Source organism: Triturus cristatus, chromosome 3_2 (assembly GCF_964204655.1).
Source record: "Triturus cristatus chromosome 3_2, aTriCri1.1, whole genome shotgun sequence".
Classification (NCBI taxonomy): Eukaryota; Metazoa; Chordata; class Amphibia; order Caudata; family Salamandridae; genus Triturus; species Triturus cristatus.
In genome coordinates this window covers 930,437,595-930,456,639 of record NC_140584.1, presented here as the reverse complement: position 1 = coordinate 930,456,639, position 19,045 = coordinate 930,437,595, and the positions used below count along the sequence as shown (strand labels likewise).

General features: G+C 46.8%; 1 protein-coding gene across 1 annotated transcript in view; it reads right to left on the bottom strand.

Annotated features, from left to right (window-relative positions):
• The window catches only part of LOC146858828 (uncharacterized), a 1,229,505-nt gene that overhangs the window by 525,482 nt on the left and 684,978 nt on the right, over nt 1-19,045 (bottom strand). Inside the window, exons 26-27 of the mRNA XM_085647127.1 lie at nt 10,156-10,317; nt 6,128-6,291 (exon numbers count right to left, since the gene is read on the bottom strand). Coding sequence (XP_085503253.1) covers nt 6,128-6,291; nt 10,156-10,317 — 326 coding nt within the window. The remainder of the gene's footprint in view (nt 1-6,127; nt 6,292-10,155; nt 10,318-19,045) is intronic.

Below are 19,045 nucleotides of genomic sequence, written 5' to 3'. Positions count from 1 at the left end.
GCCAGCGTTGTTAAATCAATTGCATCCCCTCCCAGGAAACTCTTCATATTGGCCACCTATCGCAGTCGATTACCCTCCCAGAGAGGTGTACGGGGTGTAAGTCTCTTGTCACATTTCATCCCCCTAAGTAGAGAGTTCTACACTGTCAGAACTGTGTCCATCGCCAGCCATGCCCGCTTACTCAATTGGCCTCCATACAGTACATGCATGCAACTTTGATCCCCCGTTCCCCATCTGTCCGCCCGTAACACCGGGTCCGCTCTTTCTGCATACACCCAGTCGTTCATCACTCTGTCCTGCGCTGCTATGTAATATTTCCACACATTGGGAAGTTATACACCCCCTTCAAATTTAGAATGTTGTCGGGTCCGAGTTGCCATGCAGGGCTGTCTCCTCACCTAGAGTAGCATCATCATCAGGGTGCCCACTCTTGTAAAGAATGTCTTCGGCAACTTATATGGGCTATTTTGTAACACATACAACAATCGGGGAAGAACAATCATTTTGAACCAGGCCGCTTTACCTGGTAGTTACAGTGGCAGTGTATCCCAGTGCTTTACAGCCATTGCAAGTCTCTAAAGCAACAGATCGAGATTTGCCTGGGCGTATGAGGTAGCATCACTGGTAATCCAGATGCCCAAGTATTTAAAGCCTCCTAGCCACACGACTCTCTCGGTGATAACACCTTTGGTACACCAGGATCAGTCGAGCTTTATGCCCCACAGCAACACGGCCCTCAATTTGCGCAGGGTCCACGGAATGCTGGGCAGAGTTGACACTGTTGATGAGCCTGAGGTAATAGTGTCGCTAGACGCTTCCATGGCTTTTGACACCATGGAGTGGCCCTACCTACTAGCGGTTCTCGCCAAACTGGGGTTTGGGCCGGTCTTCATGTCATGGATTAGACTTCTTTATTCAGCACCAATGGCTCAGGTGATAGTCAATAATAAGCGATCAGACCCTTTTGAGATGCACCGCGGGGCCAGACAAGGGTGCCCCCTGTCCCCCCTGCTCTTTGCCCTCGCCCTTGAGCCATTGGTGGCCTGGATCCACGCAGACCCGATGATTCGTGGAATGCGATGGTCGACCGGCTGGGAAGACCGAATCTCGCTTTACGCGGATGACATCCTCCTCTATTTAACCTCCCCTCAAAAATCCCTAACTTGTGTGCTGGACATTTTCACAACATTCGGCAAATACTCTGGCTATTCCATCAACTGGAACAAGTCGCTCATATATGTACTGGGAGGCTCCGCACCCCCCTTACCGAAAAACTGCCCAATGCAGACAGTGAGAAATGGCTTCCGCTACCTAGGGGTTTTTATTACTGATGACCCTAAACTTAGGTATGAACGTAACCTTGTCCCGCCTCCGCAGTGCCTTAGGAGAGATGTGTCCTGTTGGAAGGCCTTGCCGCTTTCGCTTTTGGGAAGAGTGGCGCTATTTAAAATGATGTCGCTGCCGTGGCTAGTCTACGCCCTACAAAATTATCCAGACCCAGCCCCAGTACGATACTTCAGGGAAATAGAGGGGTTGCAAAGAGAACTGCTATGGGAGGGGATGGCCCAGGATAGCACTTAACAAACTGATCCTTAGCTGGTACAACGAAGGCATTAGTCTCCCAGACTAAGCCCGTAAGTATTATTGGGCTTCCCACCTAGTGCCTATTAATCAGTGCACAAATCGCCAACCAGATGACCCTGCGTTTAAGATGGACAGGTGGCTACTACCTGGGGGAATTTTATTAGATCCTGATATGCTAACCCTTGGGGACTGCCCCTCACGGGCCCCACCAAACATTCTATGACCATTTGGCATTCCGTTAATAAGAGTCTTGGTTGGGACCGTAGGCTCACACTGGCTATGCCGCTGTGGGACTCGGAACTGCTGGGTAGCCTCTTGTCCACGATGGGTTTTGATAAGTGGGACTTGATTGGCATATCTTGTCTGGGTGACCTTTGGATCAACTCTCCACCATGGAACTATTCCTGTACACACAGATTCGGCATGCCATGACCACTGCCTTACAGACGGGCACGAACCCCCCAGAGTCATCACCACTAGAGGACCGTTTGCTTGATGGCTACCTTCCCCAAAAAGCAATCTCCTTAACATATAAGAAATTGATTAATAACACCCCAGATCCTCTTGGGCGGCTGTGAGAGTGCTGGGAGAGAGATGGCCTAGAATTTGATGACGAGGAGAGGCGGGAGGTGGTTGCCTCACCCAGAGAGGTTGCCATCCTGGCACGGTTGCGACTGGTCCAGCTCAAAATACTCCATCGTACATACATCAGAGGGCCTCAACTACTCCATATGGGGAGGGGTGACGAGGGCGACTGCAGGCCACGTTGTGGGCACACAGGTACCTTCATCCACATAATTTGGGAATGCGTCCAGATACAACAGTATTGGCGGGAGATACATGAAGTAATGGAGGAAGTGTTACACAAGACCATTCGTCCAGAGGCAAAGCGATGCCTCTTGAACATGTGGGGTCCCACTGATCTAACAACAATGGAGAGGACCTGGGCTACACTTGGGACTATGGTGGCCAAGCGAGAGATCGCTCGTCAATGGGGAGCATTGGCCTCCTGGGAGAGGAGCCTGGATTGGTGCATGTTCAGAGAAAAGACGGTATACACAGCACGAGGATGCCCCAAAAAGTGGTCAGCGGTATGGTCTGGGTGGAACGCATATAGAGGAGGGATCTGTGTGGCCCCGGTACATACCCCAGAGGAAGAGCCGTTATCCCCATGACCCAGCTCAAGGGTTACACTGTCATTAATTATGTAATGTGTATTATTTTGCTATTGTCGTCACTGTTTTTTTCGCATTAGGACTGTATTACTTGTCAATTGTCATTTAAGCCATGTGGAATTGTTTTTTTTTTTCTTTTTTTCTGTCTAAAACAATAAAAAGATATTATAATAAAAAAAAGAAAATGGAATTGTGTTTTCTGTTTTGAAGGTAAGTGGCAACTACAGCCAAAGGAAGCCTGATAGAAGTGTAAGTTAGGCCTGACTGCTGCAAGTGGAGTGGATAACAGACAATATCTTGGACTGCTGCCTGGAGAGGGTCAATACATCTAGGAAAAAAGTACTGCACAAACCTTTTCCATTCAGCTGCCTAGCAGGCTCTGGTCATTGACCTGCGAGCATCTATAATGATGGTCATACACTCTGAAGGCAATTTAATCTACCCACACTCTAGGACTTCAGGAGCCAAATCAAAAGATTGAGCTTTTCTGTTTGGGGTTGGGATGCCTGAGTGCACCCTGATTTTGTTAGAGAAAGTCCAGCCGGTTGAGCAGCTTCTCATTTGGCACTAGAGACAGGTTGAGGGTAGTGAATCGAGGCTGCCTGGCCCAAGTGAGGGGCTACTAAGATGAGAATGAGGGATGTTTGCCAAAGCCTCCAAATCATGAATGTGGGAGAGGCATAAAAGCGCAGGCAAATATTCCTGACTATTTCATACATAGTGCATAGCACATGTACTGTGCATGTGGAAACCTGGAGGCGAAGAGTGGGCATTTTACATTTTCGGCAGTGGCAAAGAGTCCTATGTGGGGAAACCCACAACGACGGACGTATGGGAGTAGGACTTGGAGATGGAGTTCCCAATCGTGGATTTATTACAGCATCCGGCTAGGGAGGACTGCAAAATCATCATCCACTCCCGGTATGTATTCGATCAAAAGATGAACTCTGTGATTATTCACCCACCACTGCCAGATGCCCTGGCCTACAGCAGACAACTGTAGAGAATGAGTGATGTTTCTGTAGGTAGAACATGGAAGTCATGTTGTCTGTGAAAACAACTACTACCTTATATTGGATGCAAGAGCAGAAGGCCTTGCGGGCCAGCTGAATGGCTAGCAACTTTAGATGGTTGATGTGAAGACCTCATGTTAGCGTGCCCCCCACAACCAGTGAAAGACGCTGCTGTTGTGATGGTGATATGCAGTATTGGGTCCAAAAAGGACGACCCTTGCAACAGGTTGTTGCCATTCCACCACTGTAGAGAGTGATGAATACAGCCTCAGATCAACATTAGATCCTCCCAATGATGCTCTGCTTGTGCCCAACGTGCTGCTATGCACTCTTGTAACAAAGACATGTGTAACCTGGCATGTGGGACTATGGCAATGAAAGGAAGAGCAGAAGGGCAAGGAGGAGGTAGACAAGGAAAGAGATGTAGTGGAGAGGTGCCTCTGCCATGGGGCTGAGGCTTTTCAGGCACGGACCACGAAGATGGTTTTAATGCTTCCTCGAAAGTCAGTTTCTTCCGCGGAAGAACAGGATCATTTGCTGTGAGAGGAGGCTGAGCTAGGATCTGTCTGGATGAGGATACACTCCTACCTGGCATCGAGTTCCTCTTGGAGGCAGATGGGTTGGTCTTGATCCTTAGAAACAGTAGAGGAAGCTTCCCTAAACGCCCATCGTTTTGGAGCCAAGGACGGCCGTACCAAGATTTCGGCTCCAAAGACCTTGACTCTGAGGTTAGCTTTGAGGGGTGGTTTTGAGGCTGCAGCTGAAGGGAATTTCATAGTCCACAGGCGATTGTTTTGAGCAGGACTTCAACACTGAGAGGTGGGAGGTCTCCAGGTCTGAATCAAACGTTTGGTGCCGACAAAGGCCTTGCAACAGAGGTGGACTGGAGGCCTCATGACAAGCCTGCGAGTTCGACCCCTCAAGGGTGATGCTTCCATTCTGAGTGATATCGAGGGGTGAGAGTCAGCATATCTGTACTCACTGTGTCCGTTTTTTATGCTAAACCTTCTACAGGTGGTGTCTTGTCTACTTTGGCATAGGATTTGGAGCTCTCCTCCAACGAGAGTACCTCGACCTCTGCACCGTAAGCCTCAGGCTTCTCCTTCTCCTCAGTGACCTCCTCTCCGAACAAGCCTGGAGTATCGTCCTTTCACCATCGAAGTCGAGGAAATATGACAGTCTTGCCAGTAACGGAAAGTCTTCTTATTCCGGAAGGCAACGCATGCCAAACATGTGCCCTCCTGATGGTCTGAGGACAGACAGAGGTTACACACCTGTCAACTGGCATTTCGCTCGACACTTCGGGCAGTAGCAGAATGGGGTCCTTTAATTCACAGGCACATTTTCAAGCGACGAGGAACAGATGGAGCCCCATGCAGGGCGTTCAAGTTGTTTGATCGCAGAGCTGAAGAAAAAAGGGTATGCAACGCTTGGAATTGAAGACACTTGTCGGTTCTTCCGACGAACTAGATGGATCCGTGTGGGCCCGGCAACATCACCAGACGGCATTGAACCAAAACTCGAAGTGACACGTCTAAACACAATGGCAGAGAAAAAACTATCTAAAAATGGAGCCAATGCCTTGCGCATTACCAGTAAGGTGTTGAGTCACTATACCTCATGACTCAAAAGACTTCTTTGAAGAAAAACAACTAGCACACGTCAGCGCCCAACAGTAGAAGGCAGGAGTATGCACAGCATAGGTATCTAGAGCTACACATGCTGCAAACAAAAAGTTACCAAGTGCATTTGCCTTTGCTTGGCACAATTTCGCATATGTAGCTATGCAACGTTCTAAGGTGCAGAATTACAGAGTATAAGCCACAGGAATAAACTTTAAGCGGTGATCTTCATTAATCAATAATCTGAATATAGCCATGGGATTTGTGTCACTTATTGACATATTTTAAAAGAAAGAAACATGAACTGATGCAAAATGATGTGGGAGGCACATTGGCCATGCAAAAGGTCACCAATATTTTCAACAAATATTGAGGAACTGCCCTTCACTGCCTTTGGACATCTGCGTGCCCTCAGTTAAACATCATAGTGGAACAGGAAATGTCAACATGGGTAACTGAGGAATAGGATGGTTCACTACCCCTTTGAATGGAATTGCACATCATCATTCTATATATAATCATTCAGTTGCATCAATCAAATAATAGGAGAGACAATGCATACCAGCTGCAGCAACACCTCAACTCACCACAGCTCAGTACAATACCTTTGTATGTTCTGTAATTACACACTGTAAGCAGTTGTCACCATACAAATCTGAATCCAGTTTATGCCTACATTAGCTGATGATGCTGTCATATGGTTTAACAGTAGGGTAAAAGAGATTTATCGTACCACTGATGGGTCTGTCCATCGTGGGCATCTCTGCAGGCTTGCAAAATCGTGACGACGTGTAAGGAATTTCTCCTCTCCTCCCCATCGCTGAGGCAATTCAGGCAAATCCATGCTTTGATGTCCCTTGAGGATTCGGGCAAAGGCATTTATATAAAGCCCCTCAACTGTGGGGAAAATGGGTGAAAGGGAGAAACAAATGTCAGTTTAAATTGATAAACAGTTGAAATCTATTGCCTTGAAAATCCAGCCCAACACCAAGACGTACACCATTTCCCCCAACTCCTGATTTAGGAGCATCCCCTTATACCCTGGCATTGAGCACCACGCCTGCCTTCCGTTTGCTGTCACCAACCAAAAGCCATCGTTGTGACAATGACACAAGGTTGCTCAGAATGTTATGTAGCCAGTGGCTAGAGGGAGAGGAAGCCCTGGGGCCCTTGCCTTTTTAAGGATGTGTCTGTCTTAAAAATGCAACCCTACAAAGGAAGCAGAAATTTGCCATGTTGAACAAAGTTGTTCCTTATTGCAACTTATAAGAAAATGACAAATGTCTGTAAACAGGAAAGAAAGCTGCCTTCCTAACTAAACAAATACTTTCTTAAATACCCCTTAAAAATGTAGTTGCACAATTCATAAAAACACTACTTGTGCAGCTTGGATATTAGATATTCGTCTTAAAAAGCGGAACAGAATATCTCCACAAAAACAATTTCTCAAATCAAAAGCATCCTTTTGGATTTGTTTTCAATGCTGTGAAGCCCCCTGACGAAAAAGAAACTATCTCACCATCATCAAGGTGTGATGGTGAATTCGCTTTTCAAGATAGATAAAAGGACAGCACTATTAATAATATCAAAAATAAAAACCTTCTAGAACTAAAGGTGGTATGTAATGTCAGTCTGACAAAATGTTACCCAGAAGACAATTTAATGCACTAAATCTATTTTGAACAGTGCTAGAACACTTCCCGCCCATTACTTTGTAGGGCTCATACTGAAATGGCTTCATTTTTGATTGGATTATTCCTTTGCATCATGGAGTAATTGTCACGACTGCAGGCAAAAACTTGGAGTGAGGCATACCATTGTGTTTGATGCTGGGACCCGCAATCCTTTCAACCATTTTCTCAGAGTCTGCGAACCACAGAGGCATGGAAAGAAAGATTCTGCTGAACCCAACTTAGCTCCTTAGCTAAATGAGTATGACAGGGGGTGCAGGCATACGGGATCATGGAAGCGGCATTTCACTCCAAACATTCTGGATCTCAGGGACACAGCAAGTGATTGGAGCCAGAAGAAGCACTCCAGGCTGAAACGAAGCTCAACTTTACAACGTGATAATTTGTGTAGTGTGTTAACATCAAATTGTCAAACACTTTTTTAAAGTAGGAATTCAAATATTTGCAGCACACCATTCATTTTATAGATATGAAAGAAATCCCAAAATAAGAGTATCCTAATGGGTGTTTGCAGTTTTAGGGCAAAACCAAAGGAAATGATAGACGGAGTGTTGAACATTGCAAGCACTCACCCCAGTCAACTGATCTGGGTTTAATCCACCACCGTTCTTTAGCCCACTCTGCCACCCCAGTTCAGACATGGCCATATACAAATCAGTCTGACCCTGTGCCTCATGGGAACAGTCCAGCCCGAACTGCCAAGCCATGTCTTCCCTGGACCGGAAAAAAGCTTCCTAGGACCGGTTTCTGGCATTTCAGCCGTCTTCAGCCAGGCTTGCTTGAATCCAGTGGCAAAGTGAGCAAGGGACTCACGTCTGAGCATACCCTGCCAACTTATGGCGAACAAAGCAAAACCAAAGGAAATGATGGACGGAGTGTTGAACATTGCAAGCACTCACCCCCAGTCTGATTTGCATATGGCCATGTCTTAACTGGGGTGGCAGAGTGGGCTAAAGAACGGTGGTGGATTAAACCCAAATCAGTTGACTGGGGGTGAGTGTTTGCAATGTTCAACACTCCGTCCATCATTTCCTTTGGTTTTGCTTTGTTCGCCATAAGTTGGCAGGGTATGCTCAGACGCGTGTCCCTTGCTCACTTTGCCACTGGATTCAAGCAAGCCTGGCTGAAGACGGCTGAAATGCCAGAAACTGGTCCTAGGAAGCTTGTTTCCGTTCCAGGGAAGACATGGCTTGGCAGTTCGGGCTGGACTGTTCCCATGAGGCACAGGGTCAGACTGATTTGCATATGGCCATGTCTTAACTGGGGTGGCAGAGTGGGCTAAAGAACGGTGGTGGATTAAACCCAGATCAGTTGACTGGGGGTGAGTGCGTGCAATGTTCAACACTCCGTCCATCATTTCCTTTGGTTTTGCTTTGTTCACCATAAGTTGGCAGGGTATGCTCAGACGTGAGTCCCTTGCTCACTTTGCCACTGGATTCAAGCAAGCCTGGCTGAAGACGGCTGAAATGCCAGAAACTGGTCCTAGGAAGCTTGTTTCCGGTCCAGGGAAGACATGGCTTGGCAGTTCGGGCTGGACTGTTCCCATGAGGCACAGGGTCAGACTGATTTGCATATGGCCATGTCTTAACTGGGGTGGCAGAGTGGGCTAAAGAACGGTGGTGGATTAAACCCAGATCAGTTGACTGGGGGTGAGTGCTTGCAATGTTCAACACTCCGTTCATCATTTCCTTTAGTTTTGCTTTGTTCGCCATAAGTTGGCAGGGTATGCTCAGACGTGAGTCCCTTGCTCACTTTGCCACTGGATTCAAGCAAGCCTGGCTGAAGATGGCTGAAATGCCAGAAACCGGTCCTAGGAAGCTTGTTTCCGGTCCAGGGAAGACAAGGCTTGGCAGTTCGGGCTGGACTGTTCCCATGAGGCACAGGGTCAGACTGATTTGCATATGGCCATGTCTTAACTGGGGTGGCAGAGTGGGCTAAAGAACGGTGGTGGATTAAACCCAGATCAGTTGACTGGGGGTGAGTGCTTGCAATGTTCAACACTCCGTCCATCATTTCCTTTGGTTTTGCTTTGTTCGCCATAAGTTGGCAGGGTATGCTCAGACGTGAGTCCCTTGCTCACTTTGCCACTGGATTCAAGCAAGCCTGGCTGAAGACGGCTGAAATGCCAGAAACCGGTCCTAGGAAGCTTGTTTCCGGTCCAGGGAAGACATGGCTTGGCAGTTCGGGCTGGACTGTTCCCATGAGTCACAGGGTCAGACTGATTTGCATATGGCCATGTCTTAACTGGGGTGGCAGAGGGGGCTAAAGAACGGTGGTGGATTAAACCCAGTTCAGTTGACTGGGGGTGAGTGCTTGCAATGTTCAACACTCCGTCCATCATTTCCTTTGGTTTTGCTTTGTTTGCCATAAGTTGGCAGGGTATGCTCAGACGTGAGTCCCTTGCTTACTTTGCCACTGGATTCAAGCAAGCCTGGCTGAAGACGGCTGAAATGCCAGAAACCGGTCCTAGGAAGCTTGTTTCCGGTCCAGGGAAGACATGGCTTGGCAGTTCGGGCTGGACTGTTCCCATGAGGCACAGGGTCAGACTGATTTGCATATGGCCATGTCTTAACTGGGGTGGCAGAGTGGGCTAAAGAACGGTGGTGGATTAAACCCAGATCAGTTGACTGGGGGGGGAGTGCTTGCAATGTTCAACACTCCGTCCATCATTTCCTTTGGTTTTGCTTTGTTCGCCATAAGTTGGCAGGGTATGCTCAGACGTGAGTCCCTTGCTCACTTTGCCACTGGATTCAAGCAAGCCTGGCTGAAGATGGCTGAAATGCCAGAAACCGGTCGTAGGAAGCTTGTTTCCGGTCCAGGGAAGTCATGGCTTGGCAGTTCGGGCTGGACTGTTCCCATGAGGCACAGGGTCAGACTGATTTGCATATGGCCATGTCTTAACTGGGGTGGCAGAGTGGGCTAAAGAACGGTGGTGGATTAAACCCAGATCAGTTGACTGGGGGTGAGTGCTTGCAATGTTCAACACTCCGTCCATCATTTCCTTTGGTTTTGCTTTGTTTGCAGTTTTAGCCAGACCTGGGATGCAGCACAAGATTAAATCTCTTCTTACTCTGGAGTCCGTAGAGCTGGCTGATCCTCACCCGCACGCCTACTTCCTGGTGATAGCGAATGACATGGCTCAAGTTGATGTATGTCATCTGTCTCTGGCCCACAGGCATTTTCTGAATATCAAAACGATCTTGATACCAAGTTTCCACCTCATCACCTGTAACTGAAGACAAAACATCAAGGACATCAAGTTACCAATAATTGACTATTAGAAAGGGAGCCCAACAAGGCCTATCCCATAAGCAAATACAAACTTCAGTAAATCCAAAATGAAGCTTCTTGGCTCATTTTGGCCTTACCCCAAAAAAAACACATACAACTTTCCAATCTTTCATGACTCCCTGTAAAAAAACAAATGCAAGGCTCTTTATATGGTTCTGAGAGTTTAGTGGGGTGTAAGGCAGTGATCAGAGACAACATCTGCAAGGCTGGTGATTGGCGCCGCATAGATAGTTCAAGGAAACCAATTCTAATCAATCTACACTTGCTTCACCCGGAAGCAAGAATACTGTTCAAGATACTATGCATTACTTACATGTGATATACCTATCACAACCATGTCACCTCCCTGATGAACTCGCCACCACAGAAGTTCCTGGCCAATGAGAGGCAAGACCCAAAGTAATTACCAGTGGGTGAGGTTCAATATAGCGGCCCAACTATCACGTTTTTACATTCAGTTGTCACAGAGATGCAAAACTCATCTCAGAGTGGCTCTCTTAGGAACAGTGAAAGGCAAAGCAGCAAACCACGCATACTACTGCCCTGGAAGGCATAGGTCTATTCCCATGCTTCTCAGATTCAGAATGTCACTGAAAACCTACTTACTTAAAATAATAATGGAAGCTTAGATATATTAATTTCAGACTCCACCACGATCTCCGCATAATCCCTTTGTACTATTCATTCCCTGACATTCTGAACGTTAACCCAAATGTTACTTATTACATTTTTACAGAGTTAAAGCGGAAAGGTTGTTATAGCTCTCAAGAGTATCATGTAACAGCCAGGGCCACTCCATTAAATGTGAAGGCGTATGCCTGGTGTGGAGCTTGGCGAGTAGTGTTATTGAGAAAAATGTCTTTGGGAAAGAGGAATTTTATGGTCCATTTTGAAGATCTAGAAAGAGGTGGTGGTACGAAGATTTTGAGGTAGCGAGTTCCAAATTCTTGTCGCATTACCTGAGAAAGATTGCACCATAAGCCTTTCCCTTTTGACAGTTGGAGATTCGAGCAGCGGATTTTCACCATTTCGTGAAGGTCTACAGCCACCTGATATCTTGAGTTTGTTTGCTAGGTAGCGAGGTGTGGAAGTGCGAATGCCTTTATGGGTGATACAAGCAGTCATGTATATGGTCGTAGCTTCAATAGGAAGCCAGCAAAGAGTTATCATCATAAATGTGATATGGTCATTTCTTTTGGCCCAGTAGATGAAATGAGCAGCCAAGTAGAGGATGGATTTTATAGGCGATAGGTGGCCCTTGTGGAGGCCTGCAAGGTGAGAATGATAGTAGTCCAGTCTGGAGAGTACCAAAGATTCAACAAAACTTTTCAGATCTTGCTCAGGAATGTAACGCTGGATCCCCCAGAGCTGTGTGTTGCTGCCGAGATGCATGGGAATGCTCCCACCTGCTTCGGTCCCTGATTGGTACTCCACTCTCTCACTTAAAAATCAAAAAAGCCACCATGACCTGCACTGACCGAGCCTAGAAGAGACTAGTCAAAAAGGTTGGGCGTGATGTTATCTACGTTCCTTGGCTGGCTTTGCATTATCACCCACTGCTGCTCATGACCCTAAGATGATATCACAATTACCCAAATATCATGGGACTCCAAAACTGGGGGGGATAAATACAAAAATAGTAGCTTCATCACACTTGAGGACTACAAGGGGACCTCACCCTGCACTCCCCTAGATATATTCCTGTTACACACACTTCAAGCCTCATGCAGGACAGCCATCCCAACTTTACCCTATGAGCATGATACTCTACACACTCTAGTGAAATTATTATGTGCCATAAAACATCTAATTTCCTACATATCTCGTACAGCTCAAGGTGAGCTACCAGTGACAGAACATTCAGCCAAATGTAGGTGGAAGGAAAAGCTGGGGGTGGAGAATCCTGTAGATACCTGGAGAATCAGATGTGCCCTGATGGGTATGATTTAATCGAGAAGTAGTTTATGTATTATATATTCTTGCAAAGACCTATTATACTCTTTTGTCCCTATGGAAGTTTGCTCTCAATCAAGATTCAAATTATATTGGATTTGAGTCACTGGAGGCTAAATTTCTTCACCTGGCCTGGCCCTGCAGTGCGATGTAAAATATTTGGTATGAGGCACCATCTGTTTTGTCCACCATTGTCAACTGTGTAGTACCATTGGGTCCCTAAGTCGCACTCTTGGATTGGGAGATACAGATCCCTACTATTCACCTAAAAAAGTATTGCATTGGCGGTTTTGTTACCCAAGAGACTGATCGCCTGCTATTATAAGGTAGAGTATGTTGTCTGAAACTTAAACAGTGGGTGATTCTCTTATATATTGCGATGAGTAGCTTGACCTGCATGCGGAACTCATGAGACATTTGGAGCCCACTGAAAAGGGATGTTGAAGGGGGATAGTTTTGCTGAACCCTCTTTATGGGGTGATTACTCATTGAATGCCAGATTTCTGTTATATGTTGCATGTCAACTGAGAGCCAACTGAGTTTCTCCCATGCATGTATACTGTCATAAGATGGAAGTGTCTTCCCTTTTTTGTATGGATTCATATGTATTAAACCTCTATTTTTTAAAATAATAACTGAATAAATAAAAAAGTAGCTGAATTGCAAAATGTGAAACCAGAAAACCTGGGATTAATGCCGGCTTCCCCATCTGATCAAATTGTGTGATATTAGGTAATTGTGTTATTTCACTTTGGCTACTTTTTCTTCATTCATTGTCAAATATGTAATACATGAGTTCAGGATGTGCGCTGCACAAAATTTCCTCTAGTTTTTGATTTAATAAACTATAATGTTGTTCCATGTAAAATACCAACCTAGGTCACCCAGTGAGTATACATGACATATAACTTGTTCCTTGGCTCACTAGTGGCATTGTTTTCCGGGTAGTGGGGGGAGGCATGCATATTTCTAAGTTCCCGTTTGAAAAATATCACTCATAAAAAATGCCTCTCAATGCAGTGATATCATTTGATGTACTAATAATAGTTATTATTATTACGTTTATAAATCACATAGCTACTTCAACAGAAGTGTCCCAGCACTAGCAGATCTAGCTCCCAAAAGAGTCACGGAGGGCAAAGGAGGAGACAGTCTATCAAAAGAGTCAGGTTGTTAAGCTTTTGCGGAACAGAAGCTCTGTTTTTTTTTTTAAACATATTTTATTTGTTTTATGAATACAGTACAGGGTATTTGAGTCTCATGCAACAACACGTCTTTAATAGCAGACATCATATACCAACATTATTTCTCAGTTCCTCAAGTGTGTTCTGAGTAAGGAAATTCCCCTGTACATTAGCTCTAATAAAAACAGAACTCTAACTATGCCTAGTGTGTGCATATTTTTGATCTTGGTCATGCATCTACGTGATGTATCTATGAGTGAGTTGATAGACCCTCTATCCTCGTATCTCTGTTATCACCTCTGTACCTAGTTGATCCTCTGCCTCGTTATGCATTTCCAGGGGTATGTTCCTATAAGTGGCCCACCTTGTGCATATTTTGGTATGTTTTTGCAGGCATCCCCGAGCTATGACAACAGGGAGTTCCAATTCCATGAAAAAATCCAAACCTGCTTTCCATAGCGCCACTCGGGCGGGATCTCTGCTTTCCATAGTTGGGCAATGTCTCGCTTTGCTAGGGTGAGACCTAGGAACAACAAATGTCTTTTGTACCTTTTTCCTCCTAAAGTGTCAGTTCTGTGCAATAGTGTTAATTTTGGAGATCTCAGTTGTCCCAAGCTAGCACCTCAGCCAGGAAGTGTAATACCCAACACCAAAAACATTCTAGGACTGGACATGACCATATTGTGTGTATGAAGGTACCTTCTTCCACATGACATCGAAGACAGAGCGGAGATGCAATCAGTCCCACCCTCCATAGCCGATGTCTGGTGTAATACACCCTGTGTAAGTATATGAACTTGATGAGGTGAAGTCGGGTTAAGACTACTGCCTCGCGTGGTGACTGGAGCACCTTCGCCCAGTCATCGTCATCAATCGGACCAATATCAGTATCTGATGCTGCTCTAGAGGATTCCAAAGTTGTGATACTATTGGTAACTAGGGTTTAGAAGCTCTATTTTTGATTGCCTCAGATAATGCGGGAGAGAGTTCAATAACTTTAGTGCTAGAAAGCTAAAAAAACAAGCATTTGCAATGCAATAGTTCTCGCATTTACGAGAGTTTAAGCTATTGGCATTGTAAATTACAATGCCTTTTATTTACGTGTTTTTAAAAAAAACCAGATAAATAAAGGGCATTGTCATTTACAATGCCAATAGCTTGAACTCTCACAAATGCAAGATCTATTGCATTGCAAATGCGTAAGGAGAGAGCGTGTCCTGCCTTTTCCTGCCGGCAAGAGCCGGCAGGACAAAGCTCTTTGAGAAAATAGTGCTCAGAGGCTGTAATTAAAGGCTACCGAGCAACAGCCCACGTAACAGGGGATGTCCTCATGGGAGGTTACAAAATGGGAAAAGGTGGTACTAAGGAGGGACTACTAAGTCTATTGACTAATGAAAAGCCACAGTTTACAATGGACAATGACCCCGGCCAATGAAAAAACTGGGCGGAGAGTGGGGGGGAGCCTCATGTCTATACCTTAATACAGCATGTCTTGCAGAGCAACGCATGCGCTGCCCAGGTTCGACCTAAAAACTGCCACCAAAGTAAACTTTCTTCACTCTGGGGACCTGAGCTAGCAAGGCACCAGAGGACCTGAGGTGAAGTTTCTGCATGTTAATGAAACACATTTTTTTTAAACGTGAAGAGATGTTATCATATTCTTGCATGTTTGCTGCACATCTTTAACAATGAAGGTGTTGCTACAGATAAGTGGTGCAAGTACCCTCTTTGCTTCATTTCCTTTAGTTCTGTTGTATGTAAATAAGTGCTTGCCTGTTTAAACCAGTGATTTAAATGGGCCGGTACCGCCACTTTTTTTTTTTTTATTGAGGGGAGAGTACCGGCACTTCTCAAGAGAAATGTAATACTTTTAGTTGGAGAGTACCGGCACTTCCCAGAAACAAGCAGGAACTCTGCTACTGAGTACCTGCACTTCTATTTTTCCATTTCAAGCACTGGTTTAAATGTTTAACAGCTTGATGAATGTGCTGGGTGCTCAATCAAGTACAGCAGCCCGGTGCTGTTGTTCATCAAGGGGCCACATCATCAGAGGCGTAGCTAGAGCTTGTGGTGTCCGGGGCTATCCCTCAGATTGCCGCCCCTGGGAGGGGGGGTTGCTGGGCAAAAAGGACGGCAAGCACTTAAAAGAGGACCGAGAGACACATAGTATCGCCGCTAATAGTTACCTCGATCATGCAAGTTACATGCACATACATGAGATGGTCCAAGGCTACACAGGTGAATACACCGGTGACTGGCAGTGACTGGCAGTACAAAAGAGAACACACAGACTGCATGATCTAGCTGGGGACCCAGAAAAACCGCATGTGACATCCATCAGAGAGCTGCGTGAACAATTACCTGGTAATCCCCTCAACACAATGCAAACATGCACATACATGACACTGTTCAGGGATCCATCATCTACAGCTGACATTAAATGACCATTCATCATGGTCATTTAATGCTCGACCCGGTGTTTACTAACATCCCCACCCTCAAAGCCAAAGAGTCCCTCACCCTCCCGTGGACGGACCACTTCATGGTCCCTCTTCAATTACCAGGAGCCTTTAAGAAACCCCACAAACCCAGGACCTATACCAGGGACAGGGCTTGGTCCAGACTCTCCGCGGAGGCATGGTCCACAACCCTGAACTCTACTACCCCCACCCCTTCCGAAGATCCGGTCACCGCAGATAGTAAATTCAGGGAGTGGATTTCCACATCACTGGACTCCATCCTCCCCATAAAATCCCGTGAGGACAAAAACGGGAAACTAGGTTCAGCCCCCTGGTACACCCCGGAACTACGGTCTCTCCGCAAGAACTGCAAAAAAGCAGAGCGACTATGGAGGAAAGACTGGCTGCACGCCAGCAAGGAAGCCTATCAGAGGTCAGTGAGACTTTACAAGTCAACTCTGAAAATCACTAAAACCTCGCACTACGACACCAGAATAAAAAATTCCACCAACTCGGCAAGAGAATCTTTTCTCATCGCCAAAGAGCTCTTGAAAATACCATCCCCCCCTCCTCCAACACACTCCCAGCGGATAGAAGTGACGAACTGGCAACCTACTTCAATTCCAAAATCGCCCAGATCCTAGCCTCCCTCCCCCCTCCCTGCCTGCTGAACCCCATGGACCATGATGCATCTACCAACCTTACAGGAAACAACAGGCATCCTCAGCTGACCGCTTTCAGGGCAGTAACTTTGGACGAAGTAGGCTCAACCATGGCCAAAATGAAAAGCGGCTCCCCACTGGATCCCGCCCCCATTAGATTCCTGAAAACAGTATCCCCTGCCATCGTGCCCACGATCACGGAACTAATAAACATCTCGCTCTCTCAAGGCTCGGTCCCCCCTAGTTGGAAGAGCGCAGTAGTTAAGGCACTTTTAAAAAAACCTCATCTGGACCCCGCCGACATGGCAAACTACCGACCAATCTCACTCCTTCCATGCGTCAGCAAAATGGCAGAGAAACTGGTCAATGGGCAACTGTCTCAGTTTCTAGAATCGAACAACCTTCTGCGGCAGTCCCAAACTGGGTTCCGCCCGGGCCACGGCACAGATACCGCCCTTCTCGCTGTCATCGAAGAGGCAAGGTGCATTCTGGATTCAGGAGGGTCAGTGGCAGTGATCCTCCTGGACCTCAGCGCAGCCTTTGACACGGTTAACCACCGTGTCCTTCTCCATCGGCTGGCCGTGGCAGGGCTCGCAGGCTCCGCGATTACTTGGATAGAATCCTTCCTTTCAGGGCGCTCGTTCCAGGTATGGGATGGCAATTCACACTCTGCCTCCCTCCCCCTCCTGAGCGGAGTCCCCCAGGGGTCCTCATTAAGCCCCACTTTGTTTAATGCTTACATGGCCCCCCTTGAGGATGTCGTCGCCCCCTTCGGGATCAAGATAGTAAGTTATGCGGACGACACGCAATTAGTCGTCTCTCTCTCACACCTTGACAAACACCCAGACAACCTACTGAATTGCCTCCAGGAAATTCACCACTGGATGTGCGAGTCATCGCTCAAGCTAAACGGCTCAAAGACAGAAGTCATGCTTCTGGGCAAGCAATGGACATCCATCCCCTCATCGGTCTGGCCAGATGTTTTCGGGGAAGTTCCCACCCCGAAACAAGAAATCAAGACCTTAGGAGTCTGGCTGGAACCCGAGCTGTCGCTGAAAACTCAAGCAGTCAAAACAGCAGGCATCTGTTTCGGGCTCATGCGCTCCATCCGCAAGATCCTTCCACTACTTCCGCCCCTATCTAGGAAACTCCTGGTCCAAGGTCTGATCCTGGCGCGGCTAGACTACAGTAACATGGTCTACCTAGGAGCTCCGGAAGCCACCATGGCAAAACTTCAGCGCACGCAAAATGCAGCTGCCCGGCTCCTTTTGAATCTCCCTTCCAGAGCCTCAGCCAGACCAGCGATCAAGGCCCTCCACTGGCTCCCTATTCGACAAAGGGTAGAATGTAAGGCCCTGTGCACCGCACACAAACTTCTCAATGGTCTTGGCCCTGCTATCCTGAGAGACCTGGTCACCCCTTACAGAGCCCCCAGATCCCTACGCTCGGACAATGAGCGGCTGGCCAACGTCCCTAGATACAGGAAGGCACGCACCGGCGGCCGTCGCTTTTCTGTAAAAGTCTCCTCCGGATGGAATTCACTTCCTCGCCCTCTGAGGACGGAACCCAGCCATCTCCTGTTCCGGAAAAAATTAAAAACGTTGCTGTTCCCAAAATAAGGTTGCCTGTCCCCTCTGGTCTCTACAATGTTAAAGCGCGGGGATGCCTTCGGGTCACCAGGCGCTCTACAAATCGCTAAATAAATAAATAAATAATCATGGTCCACCCATTAAAGCAGTGCACTTTGTGATCTGCATGGTACATGTTCTTTGCAGCAGGCACATTAACCCTCTGAGTTACCTTTCCAGGAGTCAACCATTCCACTAGACAAAACTGGGATCTCTCACTAGGAAGAACATTAATCACCAAAGTTATTATGACATTTTTATTGTTTCTGAAAATTGCTGGAGGCCAGGAAGGAGGCAGCAAGTTTTTTTTTAAACCATAATATACTTGCAAACACTACGCACCCACCCGAAATAGGTACCAAGTGCGGTCACACCGTTCGCACCTCCCTAACATGCACAAGGTTCATGTGACCTCAGTGACAGAGTCACAGTGACTGGATCACTGTTGCTCTAGGGTGTGCTGCTTCGTAGGCCTGCCTGCAAGACTGGAAATGAACTTCAGTATGGATTGTGGTGGACAGGCCTTCAAGGTTAACTCACAATTGACACCACTAGGCTACACCTGCTTGTGCTAAGACATCAAGCCTTCTAAGGTCTAGTGGGGCCTTCTAAGGTCTAGCATGGGAATATGCTCCCTCAGTAGAGTGGTCTGGTGGACTGGTCATGAAAGCTGAACCCAGTTCCCCAGTTCCATATTTGACAGCTCTGGCCATAGTGCCACATCCTCTCCCCCACTGAACACCATAGTGCCCCACTGAGAGAAACTCGCACTGCCTTCAGCTA